Source organism: Antechinus flavipes, chromosome 5, assembly GCF_016432865.1.
Source record: "Antechinus flavipes isolate AdamAnt ecotype Samford, QLD, Australia chromosome 5, AdamAnt_v2, whole genome shotgun sequence".
NCBI classification, from domain to species: domain Eukaryota; kingdom Metazoa; phylum Chordata; class Mammalia; order Dasyuromorphia; family Dasyuridae; genus Antechinus; species Antechinus flavipes.
In genome coordinates, this window is record NC_067402.1 from 122,956,893 (window position 1) to 122,974,595 (window position 17,703).

The window sequence follows — 17,703 nt, forward strand, 5'->3', positions numbered from 1 at the left end:
TACATCACCCAGATGACACAGGTATAAAAATAGCTATGCAAATCAAACATTTACTGATAACTAATCATAATTTCATGACCCCCACATTCAGATATGTAACTCCATATGGGGTTGTGATCCACAGTTTAAGAAACTTAAGTCTAGCATGGAAGTTGTGACTTGTTTATAACTGCATAGTCAGTATGTATCAGTAGTATTCGACCCCAAGTCTTTCTGGTTTTGAGTCCAGCTGTTTAGCCACTATATATTCCATGTGTCCTCTTAAATAAGTAATGTATTGGAATAAAGAAGAATAAAAAGAAACACAGTATGTGAAAATGTGACCTTAAAATAGATAATAAAGAAGTGGTAATCACATAGCTCAAAAGCAGTTTTCTATTTAGAAAAAAAAGGTTTTACAAAGTGACATTCTCTGCTCATAGAAAAATATGATATGCTCCACTAATGAATCTTTAATTTGATTTCTGCAACAATTTAGTTTATTTGCAACTTTTAAAGAATGTACATTTATGTAGCTAGAAAAAAAAACAAACTAGTTAACCTTTGTGAATTAGAGTTGAAAATAAAATATTTTTGCACATTATATACATAAATATATGTACATGTGTGTAAAAATATATTTGTATATGTGCCTGTGTATAAATATATGTTTGAATATATATTTGAATATATGTATATATATCAGTATATATATATGTGTATGTGTGTGTACTTATGTATGAACAGATTTTTCATTTTTTTTTGTCTCTGAACTTATAAATCTTGAACCTAAAAATGTCTAAAGATTTCTGTTTAATTGCAATGTTGAAATCAATCATTATGAACAGTCTACTGAGTGTTTATAAAACATTTGATGCAAGAAAATATAAAGTATAAAACAGTCTTGGGTCTCAAGTAGCTGATGATACAGAAGCAATTAATGATACCAGGTAGTATCACATGGGATGCTTTGGGATGTCTTTTGTGTTTATAGTTTTCTTTCCATTTCTACTGTTAATATTCTTCTGGCCTTCAAAATTTTTGCATCTCCAATCCATTCTGCATAAAGTTCTCAGATTGTTCTGCCTAACTAAATCCCTGAGGAGACAGGTAAGAATAAAAGCTTCAGTAAATTACCATTACTTGCTTGATGAGCTAAAAAAACATTAGAACATTCAATTTGACTCCAACTTACTTTTCCACTCTTACTTCCTTCAAATTCCAACAAATTGAATTATTTGCCTTTCCCAAATATATCTTGTGTTTGGCCTTTGTATATACTGTTCCCTTCTGCTTGGACTACTCTCCTCAGCCATCTTTCCCTTTCAAAGGCTTACTTGTTCTCTGTGTTTCAACTCAAATGTCACCTCCTTCATAAAGGCATTTCTGATCATCCTAACCACAATGACTCTCTCTATCTTCTGAATTCCCATAATAAAAATGGAACTACATTTCAGAGTAAAAACATGCTACTCTTGGGAAGGACACATTTGTTGGAAGTTAAAAGCCACAAACCTTGCTGCTTCCCACTCAATGAAAGATATGGACTCTTCAGCACACATACAGGAAGACAATTTATTCTAAAAGGAAGCAGTAGAAATGCTCAGATCTGTTGATGACAAGAATTAAGATCTTTGTTCAGAATTAAAAAAAATGAGAAATGTTTCCCTTTAAAAGAATAAACATTAGCCTTATGGCATGATTAATATGATGACTCATATTCTAGCATTTCTTCACATGACCTGTCACATTCAATCTAGTATATTATAAATTCCTTAAAAGGAGGACCATGTCTGATTTGTCTTTGGAGAACTGGCCAAGTCTAATAAAAGAGTGCTGGGTGAAATGGCTTTGCTACTAATTAGCAGTGAGAACTTAACAAATTCCCTCTCTGGACTTCAGTTTCTTCATCTGCAAAATAAAAAAAAATTGGGAATAATTATGTCTAAGTTTATTTTGAGATCTATAGGACTTTGTGGTTTATATTTCACACATTGCTTAAGCACAATTTCTTGCACCTAGTAAGTCCATAGCAAATATTTGAAGAAGTGAAACAGTTGTTAATTATCTATATCAAGAAATTGCTTAAAATCTCCCTGGGCCTCACATCTTTCATTTTTAAAATGGGGAGAGTTGTGTTAGATAATCATTGAGGCTCTTTCCCATTCTAAAGTATATGCTGCAGACAATGAACTTCCTTTCCCTAGGAAGAAAGTAGAAGTAAGATTTCCTGATTCCAGGTTTAGCATTGAACCGCCTAGTGATTCCTAGCTTCAAGCTTGATCAAGGTAGAGTCATTTCTTTGTATTAAATAAAACTGCAAATATTGTTCCTTTTGTCTTTCACTACTACATCTAAGTGTCACAATAATAACCACAATTAATAACTGATTCACATAAGAGAGAGACTCAGTTTTAATGCTTTTATGGACTAAAAGTTACAATCACATTAAGCCCTTCTTAAATTGCACAATCAATTTAATTCTTCATAACAATGACAGTGAGGTATCATATTTGCACATCTGAAATTTACATAAAACATATTTCCTCCTTAACACTTTGTGAGATAGGTAGAATAGCAGTACATTTGACAGCTAAGCTAAACACTGAGGCACAGAAGGTAAAATGATTTATCCAAGATCACATATCTATCATGTGTTAGAGTGAGAATGTGATTCCAAGAAAATCTGACTCTAATTGACTTTAAAAAGGACATCATTTTGCCTTTCACTACTGAGAGTAATGAAACATTTATGGACATAGCATTATTTCTTGCTTTACCTAACAACCTAAGAAATAGTTATTATGCCACTTATTTTAATCCCCTTGAATCAATAAATCTTAACATTTCTACTGCTTCAGTGATAAAAACTTTTGATTTTCACCCTGATTAAGGAAAAAATTGCATGCAACAAAGAAATGTAATATATTTTCCCCAAAATTTTTTCACAGGAATATGTCAAAGCTGGTGGCATTCTTCAGGAAGATATTTCTGAGGCATGCCTCATTGTGGGAGTTAAGAGACCTCCAGAAGAAAAATTAATTCCTAGGAAGACTTATGCATTCTTCTCTCATACAATAAAAGCTCAGGAAGCAAATATGAACTTGTTGGATGAGATTCTAAGACAGGTAATTAGTAATTCAAACAGACAAATCTTTTTTTTTAAATGTTATTGATATCTTTTTTATATTACCTAAATATATTGTACTGTCATCTTTTTAGATTGCCTAAATCAGTTTTAGAGCAGCCAGGAAGCACAGTGCCTAGAATGCTGGACTTGGAGGCAAGAAGATTTCCTAAGTTTAAATCTGGTCTTAGATATTTCTTATCTGTAGATCTCTGGGCAAGCCACTTAACCCTGTTTGCTTCAGTTTCCTTATCTGTAAAATGAGTTGGAGAAGGAAATGGCAAACCACTTCAGTATCTTTGCCAAGAAAACCACAAACAGAGTCATCAAGAGTTGGACATGGCTGAAAAAATGTCTAAACAACAACAAAAAATAAATTTAATGAAAAAAATTTTACCTTGCTTAAATTGCTCCCAATCTTTCTCCCCTCTCCTTTGAGAAATTCAATCCATATACCCAAGAATATGTTTTTTTTTTTTTAAACAAAAAAGAGGAAAAAGAGAAAAATATTAGTAAAATCTGTCAAAACCCTGAAAAAGTTTGACAATATATGCATTGTTCCACACTGAGGATCTCTAATCACTGTAAAAAAGTTGGAAGAGGTATTTTCTCATATTTCTTCCTTAAGGTCATGCTTATTCTTTGTAATTCTGAAGCATTTACTTTGGATTTAAGAAAAAGTAAATCTTAATATTACATGCTAATTTGAGCTCCTTGGTACACCTAGGAATTTTTTTTTTTAATTTATAGAAAAAAAGATATATCTATTCCTAATATCCTAGAATATATTCTAAGTTATTTTTTTCTTGGAGTAAGGATTTATCACAATGTTAAAAAGCACAAGAAGGTTTATTGCTTTCTTATCTTTGTAGTGATTATAGAAAAGAATGATAATTACTTTTATGGCCAACTTCCATAGTCTACTGATTAAGTATTAGTAGTTAAAAATCTTAGAATTATAGAGCTTTGATTGGTCTTAGAACTCAATTATTTTTCTTTTCTGGATGAATAAACTGAGATCCAGAAAGATACCACTTTGTATGTCATTGTTAAAGGTGAAAAGTACAGCATTTCTGCCTCAAATTCTCCATTTATTGGGGTGATAGAAAAATGTAAAAGCCATTTAAAATGTGCATATATTATTATCTGAAAATAAATTGGAGTTGGGCAAGCATAAGAATTAGTAAAATCAAATACATATATATATATATATATATATATATATGGTTTTATGTGTGTATGTGTATGTTTGGGTGTGTGATATCTACACAAGGAGAATAGGAAGAACTTATAATAACTATTAATTAAAATTTCATTCATGGGAAATTCAAGGATCTGGTTATTTTTTACTTGTGGCTGAGTCTTAATTTGGGATTTTCTTGGCAAATATACTGAAGTATCTTAGAGATAGTAAAGTAATAAAAGACAAGGAAGAAAGTTTGGGGATAGAAAACACTTCTTCATATTCCATGCTATTGCTATTGAAATTATTTGGAAAGATCATGGGATGATCAATTGTAATGGACATGGCTCTTCTCAGCAGTATGGTGATTCAAGACAATTTCAATAAATTTGAGATTCCATTCAGGTCCACATGGGAACTAAGGAGACTGAATGTCAATCAAAGTATAATATTTTCACCTTTGTTTATTTGTTTAGCTTTTTAAAAAAATTTCTCCTGGGTTTTTTCCCCTTTGGGTCTGATTTTTCTTCTACAATATGACAAATATGGAGATATGTTTTAAAGGACTGTACATATTTAACTATATCAAGTTGTTTGCTGTCTTGATGAGGAGGAAATAAGAGGAGAGAGAAAAATTTGCAACATCAAATCTTATAAAAGAAATGTTGGAAACTATATGTGTATTTGGAAAAATTACTCTTGAGGAAACAAAGAAATTATATACCATTTGATATTATGAGACTAGTGACTTAATCATATTATCTGGTGAGACTTTGTTTGGGACATTTTTTATTATTCTTTCTTTATGTTAAGATAAGTAATGTTAGCTATTTCCTACTTTGGTTAATGAACTTAGGAAGAACATTCCTTTTCTGATTGACTTGGTTATTGGAATGCCCACTACTGAGATGTCACTTTTAGAATCATTATCTCTTCTTGTATCATGTGGGTGCCATTTATCACATTTAGGCTGACTCATGGTCTCTTGCTATGGTTGTATCGTGACTTGGTACTTTCTAAAATCCTTTCTTGAAACCAACTTGACTAAGAAATTTATATTAATAGGCCCAGAAATATTTTTTGAGGAAAAAATAAACTGTTGACTTATCCACTTGTATGGCATGGCCATTAAATTTGAACTCAGAGGATCTGACTAGTTATTTTTTTCTTAGGAAATACGGCTTATTGATTATGAGAAAATGGTTGATCATAAAGGAACACGTGTGGTGGCCTTTGGACAATGGGCAGGTGTGGCAGGTATGTATACTAGGATTTTCAGGCACATTTGATACATTCTATATTGATGAATGTGAATGTGCATGTTTTTCAACAGTTCAACAAGCATCTTAATAAGCACCCAGCATGCTGTACAGTAGGTACAATGCTAAGCCCTTTTGCTTATAATCTAATAAGTGAGAAAACATGCAAACAACTGTGTACAAATATATGTAAAATATAATAAATAAATTTATATAGTATAATAAATAAAAATAAAATATAAAATCTATGTAAAGATATCTATAACAATCTATAGATTAGATATAAATCTCTATAAAAACAGAAATTTACATCTATTTATAGATTAGTAGAAATCTACATAAGATAGAAATCTATATCTCTATATATCATCTATCATATATTCAATATGAATCGGAAACAACCTTGGATAGGAGACATTAGCATTTAGGGTAACTAAGAAAGCCATTTTGCTGAGATTTTAGCAGAGGTTCAGAAAAACCCAGGGAAGCCAGAAGATAGAGATTAGAGAGGAGAGAAATAAAAGTATGGGGATATCCGTGAAAACAGAACCTGGAGATGAAGTGTCATGTGGGAGAAACATCAAACAGGTTAATACCATAGGATCTTAGAAAAAGGTAGAGGAGACTAAAGTGTGAAAAGACTGGAGAAGTTACTTGACAAAAATTGCTGGGAAAAACTGGAAATTAGTATGGCAGAAACTAGGCATTGACCAATATTTAACACCGTACACCAAGATAAGGTCAAAATGGGTTCATGACCTAGGCATAAAGAATGAGATTATAAATAAATTGGAAGAGCATAGGATAGTTTACCTCTCAGACCTATGGAAGAGGGAGGAATTTATGACCAAAGAAGAACTAGAGATCACTATTGACCACAAAATAGAAAATTTTGATTATATCAAATTGAAAAGTTTTTGTACAAACAAAACAAATGCAGACAAGATTAGAAGGGAAACAATAAACTGGGAAAACATTTTTACAATCAAAGGTTCTGATAAAGGCCTCATTTCCAAAATATATAGAGAATTGACTCTAATTTATAAGAAATCAAACCATTCTCCAATTGATAAATGGTCAAAGGATATGAACAGACAATTCTCAGACGAAGAAATTGAAACTATTTATAGACATATGAAAATATGCTCCAAATCATTATTAATCAGAGAAATGCAAATTAAGACAACTCTGAGATACCACTACACACCTGTCAGATTGGCTAGAGTGACAGGGAAAGATAATGTGGGATGTTGGAGGGGATGTGGGAAAACAGGGACACTGATACATTATTGGTGGAATTGTGAACATATCCAGCCATTCTGGAGAGCAATCTGGAATTATGTTCAAAAAGTTATCAAACTGTGCATACCCTTTGATCCAGCAGTGTTTCTACTGGGCTTATACCCCAAAGAGATCTTAAAGAAGGGAAAGAGATCCATATGTGCAAAGATGTTTGTGGCAGCCCTGTTTGTAGTGGCTAGAAGCTGGAAAATGAATGGATGCCCATCCATTGGAGAATGGTTGAGTAAATTGTGGTATATGAACGTTATGGAATATTATTTTTCTGTAAGGAATGACCAGTAGGATGAATACAGAGAGAACTGGCGAGACTTACATGAACTGATACTAAGTGAAATGAGCAGAACCAGGAGATCATTATATACCTCAACAATGATATTGTTTGAGGATGTATTCTGATGGAAGTGGATCTCTTCAATAAAGAGAGCTAATTCAGTTTCAATTGATCAAAGATGGGCAGGAGCAGCTACACCCAAAGAAAGAACACTGGGAAATGAATATAAACTGCTTGCATTTTTGTTTTTCTTCCCGGATTATTTATACCTTCTGAATTCAATTCTCCCTGTGCAACAAGAAAACTGTTCAGTTCTGCACACGTATATTGTATCCAGGATATACTGTTACCTATTCAACATGTAAAGGACTGTTTGCCATCTGGGGGAGGGGGTGGAGGGAGGGAGGGGAAAAATCGGAACAGAAGTGAATGCAAGGGATAATGTTGTAAAAAATTACCCTGGCATGAGTTCTATCAATAAAAAGTTATTAAAAAAAGACTGGAGAAGTAAGGGGAGGTCAGGTTACTAAAAGTGAGAGGATTTTCTTTTTGATCCTTGAGGTTTAAGGAAATATTAGAGTTTATTAAATGGGTGATGGAGGATTGGGAATGTGACGTGGTCAGACCTGTACTTAGGGAATATCATTTTGATAGCTGAGTAGAGAATAGACTGTAGTAGGGAGAGCTTTGAAGCACAGAGATCAACCAAAAGGCTATTGCAACAGTGCAGTGGTGAGAAGTGTGTGTGTGTGTGTGTGTGTGTGTGTGTGTGTGTAAGTGTAATATTCATGTTTCAGAATTGTCCCCAAAATTGCTTGGGATTGTGTTGTTGCTTGCAATGTTGAAAGTGATGAGTAAAGCTTTTATATAAAAGCCCATGTTTCAATGGGAAAAATGAAAGAATAGCAGTGACTATTTGATAGCTTTGGGTGAGCTCAGCTAAAGAGGCTTCAGCTTGCTCATTTCTAATGCAAGTTCTTAAGAAGAGTTCTCATTTTGAATGCAAATAGGAATGAAGGGATGTATAGTTTATGGGAAGGAACATACAAGAGTGGTTCAAAGAAGCCCCTATATTTAAGAACACAGAAGTTAAATATTTGCATCCTTTGGGCTTAACACATTGTGTTAACCCCAATGTGTTCAGTGATAGTCTCATGATATTATTACAACTTGAAGTTCAATAATAAAAGAATCTTGTTTCTTTCAAATTAGTAATGTTCTCATGAAATCTGTTGGCTGCATTTTTATACTTGTTACAATAGAAATGGAATATTTTCTCTTTACTATACTTATCTTATTGTTTTAAAACCTATAGTCTTCTCTTTTCACACTTCTGCCTCTTGTAAATGGCCTCACGCTTTGTGAATGGCCTCACATTTAGGAAACTACCTTTTTAAGCATGAAGGGCAAACTTCTATTATGATCATAACTAACTAACCATTAAAATTATTTTACTTTACTGAAATTTGATCAAATGAATGCATGAATGAATGAATATTGGGTTTGTAGTGGATCCAGTATTTTTTCTAAATTTTGAATTTGTAATGAAAATGAAATTCAGTTCAACAGACATTTATTAAACACTTCATATAAAACATTATGCCAGGAGTTAGAGGAGAAAACTACACTGTTTCAAAAAATAATTTCCCCATCTTTTTTATTGATCTTACTCCAAAATAGGGATGATCAACATTTTACATGGAATGGGCTTAAGGTTTCTCGCCCTGGGACATCACACACCTTTTATGGTGAGTTCTTTTCTTCTTCAAAAACCTTTTTTATACTTTGTGAAAATAAAATGTTTCAGTGTATAGACTAATGTGAATCATATATATTTATTTTCAGCATATTGGTATGGCCCATAACTACAGGAATAGCAGTCAAGCTGTACAAGCTGTACGTGATGCTGGCTATGAAATTTCTCTGGGATTGATGCCCAAATCAATAGGACCTTTAACATTTGTGTTCACTGGCACTGGTAATGTGTCTAAGGTAAATTCTAAGACTTTTTTTTTGCAGCAAAATATAGTTGGAATATATCTTAATGTCCTTAGCTAGTCTTACCTTATGTATTTGGTTGAGGCAGTGGATAGAGCAGCAGGCCTGGAATCAGGAAGGTCTAAGTTCATATGCAGCCTCAAACATTTACTAATCAGGTGATCTTGGGCAAGGCACTTACCTGCCCCAGTTTCCTCAAATGTAAAATGTGAATGATAATAGCATCTACCTCCCAGAGTTGTTGTGAGGATAAAATAATGTAATAAATTATTATAAAGCATAGAACCTGGAATGTAATAAGTACTATATAAATTTTATTATTATTATTATTGTTCATTATTAGTGGCTTAGATAATTATATTGCAGGGAAACCAGAGGATTCTACTCTCTCATTTTCCCCATGATTCTAGTATTCTTTTACAAATATTTTACAATTTTGAAGATCAATGATTCAACCCTATTCAAAGTTCTTCCTGATTTTGTCAAAAGATTCCAAGATTCTTGCGGGTTATATTACATTACAATATTAGTATGACAGTCTTTCTAGTTGGTCTATCATATCAGTAACATTGTTAAAAGTTACATTGAGGCACTCATTTCCAAAGGCTACAATCTGACAATACAATTCCAGAGAAGACCATCTATCTCATTAGAGTCAAGGGTGATTCTTGTGATATTTAAGTACGTATTTCTCCTCTGGGAAATAGTATTAATAATTTTTCTCTTTCATAAGTGTTTTAAAAGAAAACGTGTACAGAAGGGATTTGAGATTTCCCAGGAAAAGTCTAATCTATAATTTTGCTAATTACAAGTAGAACTTTTTTCAAATAAACACATAGTTTTTTTTTTTTTTTTTTTTATTATGACATCACTGTTTTTCTACGAGGTAATTACGAAAGCCTTGCTATTTCTACTGGGGGAAAAAGCAACATTAAATGGGGAATTAATAGAAGTTATTTATTGTACTCATTCACCTCAGAATCTCTATGACTATCATAAAATACTTGAGGCATGTTTTTGACCAGAACAGAATGAAATCTGGTGTTCACTCTTTATCAAATAAAATATTATTGATTGCATCATAGGCTAGTATTAAAGCTTGCAAAGATTTCATTTGATCCTCATGGGAACTTCAGGAAATACTTTTAGTTTTATTCTCATTTTGCAGATGAGGAAACTGAGGCAAAAGTTAAGTGACTTTTTCAAGGTTACCCAGCAAGCTAATATCTGAGCAGGATTTGAATTTAGGTCTTTGTGACGCCAGATCCACTGCTTTTATTCATTACGCCATTTAGCTGCCATGTTGTAGTTTAGGTTTCAGAGATGGAAAAGAAATATTCATGGAACCAAAAAAAAAAAAAAAGTATTCATGGAACAAAACTGACTTACCTTTGTATGTTTTTTGTTTTTTTTGGGGGGGTAGTTCTGGAACCTTGGATTTTCATTGCTAGTTTTAAACCTTTTTGGCTTATCTGATTGATGCTCATGTTGTCACTGACAGGGTGCACAGGAAATCTTCAATGAACTCCCTTGTGAGTTTGTGGAGCCACATGAGTTAAGAGAAGTTTCCCAAAGTGGAGGTAATGGAGAGTTATTCCTCCTTCTCTTCCTCTTCTTCTTTCTCTTTCTCTTCCTCATTCTTCTCTCCTCTTTGTCTTTCTCCTTCTCCTCCCCCTCCTCCTCTTCCTTCTCTATCCTCTTCCTCCTTCTCCTCCTCCTCTTCCTTTTCTTCTTCTTCCTTCTTCCTTCTTTCTTTTTCATCTTTCTTCTCCTTCTCCTCCTCTTATTCCTCCCATAAATCCCCTTGCACTCTATATTCAACATGAAAGAAAAAAAATTCTGAACCTTATCATGCATTTAAAAATTAAGTTAAAGATTAATTTTTATAAGGAAAACATTCAGTATACAACTTTTGTACCCAAAACTTGTTTTCTTGCTTTTACACATTTAAAAAAAAATTACTATAGGAATATTTTAATATGTTAATATAATCATTTACTGAATATTCCTCATAATCCTTTAACAGATTTTTCTCCATATTTGGCACCTCTGTACTATACCATGCAAATATACTTTGTGTATATTTATTTTTTTATTGTGTACATCCTCCCATTTTACTGTTATAAGTCATTGTCCCACTATTATTATTTTTTTACGTTTTTCCCTCCTCTGCCAGATCTCAGGAAAGTGTATGGGACAGTGTTAAGTCGACATCATCACCTTGTCAGGAAAAGAGATGGGGTATATGACCCTGTAGAGTATGACAAACATCCTCACCTCTATACATCTCGCTTTAACACTGATGTGAGTATTCTTGGCTCTGTTCTTTCTTGGCTCTGCAGATATTTTGTTTTTGCTACGAGGTAGGTAGTTTTAGGTGAGAACAGTTAGGATTATATCAGTTTGTCCAGATTATCAATTAATTAAAATATGATGACTCTTGAGTCCTTTAGAATTAGCCAGTTAGCATTAGGAATCCTGAAATTTTCTTTGGTATAGTTTCTGAAGCTTCTGTCTGCAGGACTCTGTCAAAATTATTTGATTCAGTCTTTCTACCTCAAGATCATCCCATTGTATTGTACAGCCTTCTGTAGTCTGTTTGGGCTGGGTAATTTTAAGCATGGTATTGATGATACAATCTGTCATGCATTCTTCTGCAGATACATCTATTCCATAGTTGCAAACTATATTCCTAATTCAAGTCAGCCATGTCATCAATTATGTGGTGCACTGAATTAAAAATAATGAATGTAGGCCAGTGTAAACCCATTTGTAACAAAGGGAATTTTACAAAATTCCCCAATTTGAAATGCATGATAGCAAGAAACTAGCAGCATCTTCATGTAAGAAGACTTGTTTTTATATTTGTGACCAATGACAAGAAAGGATTGTGTGAGCAAGTTTTAGCAGTCTTGTGTTTATAGAAAGAGGAAAAAAAATATTCAGTTGAGGGATCTTGTAGAGAAAAGCTCATTTTGAGCTTTGTTGAGCTGTGCTTGAGATGTTAAATTCTTGAGTTATTATCCAAGTCATGTAGGATATGACACCAAATTCAATTTCTAAATGAAAGCGTTTGGAACTGAAATATTCTAAGGTCAGACTATTACCTCCCTTTAATGATGATTGAGTGAATATGGAATTTTCTGATTGTAAATATTATGTATGCATGCATCTAGCACCTTTCTCTGTGGAGCTCACAGTGCTTACAGTTGTTATCTGATTTAATCTTCACAGCATCCCTGTGAGGAATGGGGTACATATTATCCCCATCTTGCAGGTAAGCAAAATGGAGCCCAGAGAAGTTGAGTAGTACGATTAAAACTACATATTCTGTGGCATTACAGGCAGAAATACAATACCAGGCTCTTTATGTAAAGGCTTGTTCTTTGCCTACTAAATTACAAAATGAAAAAGGACCCCAAAACTTAATTTCATGGGGACCTCCTTTTGCCATCTGGGATACGATAGACCCTATGTAGTTTATTGTCTGTTACTATGAAGGAATGACCAATGATCTATCAAAACTAAAGAGGCGTTAAGAAATAATGTCAATAGTTATATTATCTAGTTTAATTCTGGAGAAGAATTGGGAATATGTATTCCTCTCCCTTTTTTGAAAAGATGGGAGATTTTGGATGTGGCATTTTGCGTACATTGTCATACAACTGATGTTGATTGCTTTTGTTAAACCACTTGTTTCTTTCTTGAAAAAAAAATTTTTTTTGTTATGAAGAATGACCCTTGAGAATGGGAGGGATAAGAGATATATTTGCAAATGAAGGTGATATGAAAACAGAAGATGTCAACAAAAATAATTTAAAAATAATTCTTAAAAACTAGTTCCTGAATATATTAATAGTTTGCATCTAGCATAATCCTATGAGTATAGATTACCTTTTATATCTCATAGAGTCTTTTGGGATTTACTTTATAGATTGCCCCATACACTACTTGTTTAATTAATGGAATCTATTGGGAGCAAGATACTCCTCGGTTATTGAGCCGGCAAGATGCCCAGAAGCTCCTTGCACCAGTTAAATCCTCAGTTATTTCTGTTGAAGGTTGTCCTTCCTTGCCCCATAAGTAAGTATATATTTTTTGTTTTTTATTGTTGGTTTTTTATTTCTGTGAACTAAATTTACAAACTGTTTTAAAAATGTTTTATTTTTAATTTATAATCCTCCTTCTTCCTCCCTTCCCCAGAAAGTATAAGGATCTTTTTATACTGCAGAGCTAATGATTTTCTCATTTTAGCTTTCATTGTTTACTACTTAATAGTAGACAGGACCTTGGATCCTCTAGCTCTTCAATTTACAGGTAAAGACATTGAGGTCCATGTATTTAAAAAATGATTTGCCTATGACAATGAAAGTGAAAAACAGCAGAACTTCCACTGAGTTCCATCTTCTATCTTCAAATTTATATAGTATGACTATGAACCTAGGGCTAAATTATTTTAATAAATGTTTATTAAATATTCACAGTGTCTAAGATCTATTTTAGATAATCATGTTACTTGACTTCTCTGGGATCCACAGTTTATAATAATAATGATAATAACTAATAGCTATTCTTGTGCCATTCTAGGTACTTTAAGGGATAAAACAATACAAGATAGGATCCCTGCCCTTAGGGAAAGTGAAACCGACATCCGCCTCCAAAAAAATAACTAGCACAACATTATGGCCAATATTAAATCCTAAATGAGTTGTTTATAATATAAAAGTTAATGCTATAAAATAATAATAATAATAATGATAAATGCTATAAAAGATAAAAAGGGAAGTGGCTTGTAGACTGGACTGCTTTGAGAAGACATCATGGTATAGTTAGAAAATGATTTGGGTCTTAGTGGAAGTTGGTTTGACATAAGGGTGAAGGAGACTCCTGAAGAGTGAGGGGCCACTGTGAGCAAAGATGTGGAAGTAAGAAAAATAAAATGGGTTCTAAGAATGCTAGATAGACTGATTGAAAGAAGGATTGCATAAGGGAATTGTGGGACATAAAGCTCAGAGGACCAGGTTTCATTTTCTTTTTTTTTATAATACACTAAACCAGATAGAAGGGTTCTTAAATGACCCAACTGACGTGGATATCAGGGTCAATGGGTCAGAGAGATAGATAAAAGGAGACACTAAAGGGGAGGAACAAAGAAAGAGATAGAGAAGAAAAGAGGAAATAACAGTAAGGAGAGAAGAAAATAGAAGGAGAGAAAGAAGGAGGGAGAGAGACAGACAAACAGAGACAGAATGACAGAGACAGAGAGACTACAGGGAGAGACAGAGACACAGGGAGACACAGAGACAGAGAAAGGGACAGAGAGACAGAGAGAGACTGAGACAGAGAGAAAGAGAAATAGAGAAGAGACAGAGGTCTGTTAGAAGGCTTTCCCTACTAGTGTATATGTAAATCATTCTTCATTGAACCCACATTACCAATAGGACATGAAGATGTGATGAGAATGTTTTATCAAGATGATTTGGGTAGTGGTGAGCAATATAGCTTAAAGAGTCAGGTATCTCACAACCAGCACCTAGCACAGTATCTGGCACGTAATTGCTTGTTAAATCCCTTTTTGATTGATCTAAAGAAGTATGGCTAGGAACTGTTCTTTTCTTAAAGTTAATTCTAAGGGAAGGCATGATTCAGTTCTCATTCATTTTGGTTTTTATGAGGCAGAATCTCCCAGTAATCTTTTCTTCAGTTAGTTTTTTTTGTTTGCTTGTTGATTGGTTGGTTAATTGGTTTTTTGTTCTCCTCAGTATTAAGTGGAAAGGATTGGGAAACATTAGAAGTTATCTAACTCTTTGCTTTTGTTGTTCTTATTAATTTTTTGTTTTGATGACAACTTTCAGATGATAATACAGTAAAACTTATGGACATCCTCTATTTCAGACTTGTGGCCATATGTGACATCTCAGCTGACACAGGAGGGTCTATAGAATTTATGACAGAATGTACGACAATAGATAGTCCCTTTTGTATGTATGATGCTGACCAGCATATTATTCATGATAGGTGAGTTTATTTAAAATCTTTTGAATTGGTGAAGGGAGTGTGGGCATATATTTAAAACATTTCATTTAGGTTATTAAAACACAAAGAGAAAATCATCCAAGTGCACATCATAGCACTTGTTAGTGTTGATGTGTGTTCCTTTGATGACTAAAGGCTGTGAGAGTTTAAGAGGTAGTAATTTACATTTATTCAGTGCTTTTAAGATTTAAAATTTGAAACACTTTTTAACCTTGTGAGTTAGATTAGAGGAAATTGAGGTTCAAACAAAAAAATAATTTACAGGTATCATCACATGGCCAGTAAGTGCTGGGTCTGGGATATTAATCTAGATCTTCTTATTTCAGGTCCAATGTTCTCTATGCCAAATCATGCTGACTTTTCTGATATTCATCCATATATGTAAATATCAGGTTATCAAAAATGCAATCCTTTCAACTTTTAAATACATAAGCAATGGGAGATTGTTGTATTTGTTATTTGTAGTGGATGATACTACTTACTTTTATTTTTGTGCACCATATACATAGTTTTGTGCTAGGACAATATATTATGGTATTCATACTAATGTGAGGAGTGTGATAGAGTATGTTGGTCAATTTTGCATATATAAATTAGTCAATTTGCTTCTTCTAGCGTTGAAGGCTCTGGTATACTTATGTGTTCCATTGACAATTTACCAGCTCAGCTCCCAATTGAAGCTACGGAATATTTTGGAGACATGCTTTTTCCATATGTTGAAGAAATGGTAAGCAGAATGGTAAACTCAACAGTGAAAATATCAATTTTGAGTGGAAACCTGAGATAATGATTATGGTCCCTTTTTCCATCTAAGAACAATTCTGTAATTCTCCTTTCTCTTTTCCACTTTTGCTTGCAGACATTGACATTAGTAATCTTCTATTTTAATTGTTTTACTATTGATATGATCATCTTTGTTTTCAGAAGTTGTTTTTCTCTGATGAAGAATGTACCTTTGATCTACAAAAGTCTCTCTCTCTCTCTCAATCCTCTTTCTGTCTCTGTTTCACTCTGTGTGTCTCTTTGTCTGTCTCTTTCTCTATCTCCCTCTTTCCCTCCTCCCTTCTTTTCCTCTCTCCTTCTTTCTCTCCTTTGACCTTTCTCTCTCCCTACTCTCATTATCTCTTTCCCTCACTACCTCTCCTCCTGTTCCTGCCCTCTCACTTCTCCTTTTCTCCCTTTGACCCATTGGCCCTAGTATCCAGGCCAGCTGGGTCATATAAGAACCCTTTTTATCTGGTTTAGTGTACTATAAAGAAAGAAAATAAAATTGCATCTTTTTCCTTAGTAATTCATTAAGTGACCTTAGTAAATAGTTGGCAGAGATTTTATACCTTTGTTAGTGGACAGTGTCTGGAATATCATAATAATGCATAAACATTTATTTTGGCTAGAAATATCCTTACCACCTCCCAACCCTATCTATTTTTATGTTAAAATTTGACAATAATAGTTGTAAATGTTTTCTGGTAGAACTTTGTCTCTGGCAATAATATACTGAGATTCTTAACCTCAGAAGGTAAAGAAGTTTTTCCTTAAATATTGGGTATTTTTTCATTTGAGCTGTAGCTCTTGGGACCTACCATTTTAAAATGGCAGAGTGTTAGTAACAAAGCTAAACTTGCAGCTTGTGTCCTTCCTTCTTTCTATCAAATATATATTTTCTCCCCTTAAAAAAAAAAAAACTCTCAATATGCTTTACATGTACAAAAATATTAAATAGAGATCTGGGTAGGATTTATATGATTAAAAATATGTTCTTATGGTGGCATTGGAAAAATGGAAGGGGAGTGACTAAGGTCTATTAGCTAGATAGGATATCATCAGAATGACATGGTGGTCATTTGTTTCTTCTCAGCTTTGCCTTTCTTTTTACTGAAGTTCTCCTACATACTAGGCAAACTCTTCTTTGCCTCAAATTTTCTTACCTTCTTTCTCTGTCCAATAAAAATTTCCATTTTCTTGGAATAGACATCTGAGATATATATTCTAAAATAATTGGTTATAGAAAGAGTGCTTGTTCAGACTTGTGTTTCTATGTCTTTTTTTTTTTTTAATATTAATGTAAAATGGACAGCATATCTTATTTTTTCCATTATTCATTTAACTTAAAAATTAAGTTAAAAATTAAGATTGTATTGTTTCTTCCCCAAAGCTGTTCACCACCTCTCAACTCTTTATCACCCCCCCAATTTGGGAGGTATTACAAAATTAGATCTTAATATGGGTTGCGGGAATACAAGAAGGCCTCCTTTTCTCTATACATTAACTATATAGTTAGTGCACTATTTACTCCCAATTCTTGAGGATAGAGTGCTTAGGATTTAAGTAGCTAAGATTTTTGGATTCAACTTGAAGCTGGAATAAGTTGAGAGAGATAGATTTGGGGGCTGTAGTTTTGTTTTCTGAATCTTTCTTGCCAGTTTTTAGGAAGGAAGTGTATAACTACCTACCCACAATGCATTAGTCCTATGGCACTAGGTCAAGAATTCCATTATTTGGTTGAAGTATAACCTTATTAAAGCATTTAATCCTTTCCTGATGTCCT

At 33.4% G+C, this 17,703-nt stretch overlaps 1 protein-coding gene across 1 annotated transcript in view; it reads left to right on the plus strand.

Annotated features, from left to right (window-relative positions):
* The window catches only part of AASS (aminoadipate-semialdehyde synthase), a 71,029-nt gene that overhangs the window by 13,614 nt on the left and 39,712 nt on the right, over positions 1 to 17,703 (plus strand). Inside the window, exons 3-11 of the mRNA XM_052000171.1 lie at positions 2,931 to 3,107; positions 5,462 to 5,546; positions 8,802 to 8,869; positions 8,967 to 9,113; positions 10,621 to 10,699; positions 11,296 to 11,423; positions 13,054 to 13,202; positions 15,015 to 15,137; positions 15,771 to 15,882. Of these exons, the coding sequence (XP_051856131.1) occupies positions 2,931 to 3,107; positions 5,462 to 5,546; positions 8,802 to 8,869; positions 8,967 to 9,113; positions 10,621 to 10,699; positions 11,296 to 11,423; positions 13,054 to 13,202; positions 15,015 to 15,137; positions 15,771 to 15,882 (1,068 nt within the window). The remainder of the gene's footprint in view (positions 1 to 2,930; positions 3,108 to 5,461; positions 5,547 to 8,801; positions 8,870 to 8,966; positions 9,114 to 10,620; positions 10,700 to 11,295; positions 11,424 to 13,053; positions 13,203 to 15,014; positions 15,138 to 15,770; positions 15,883 to 17,703) is intronic.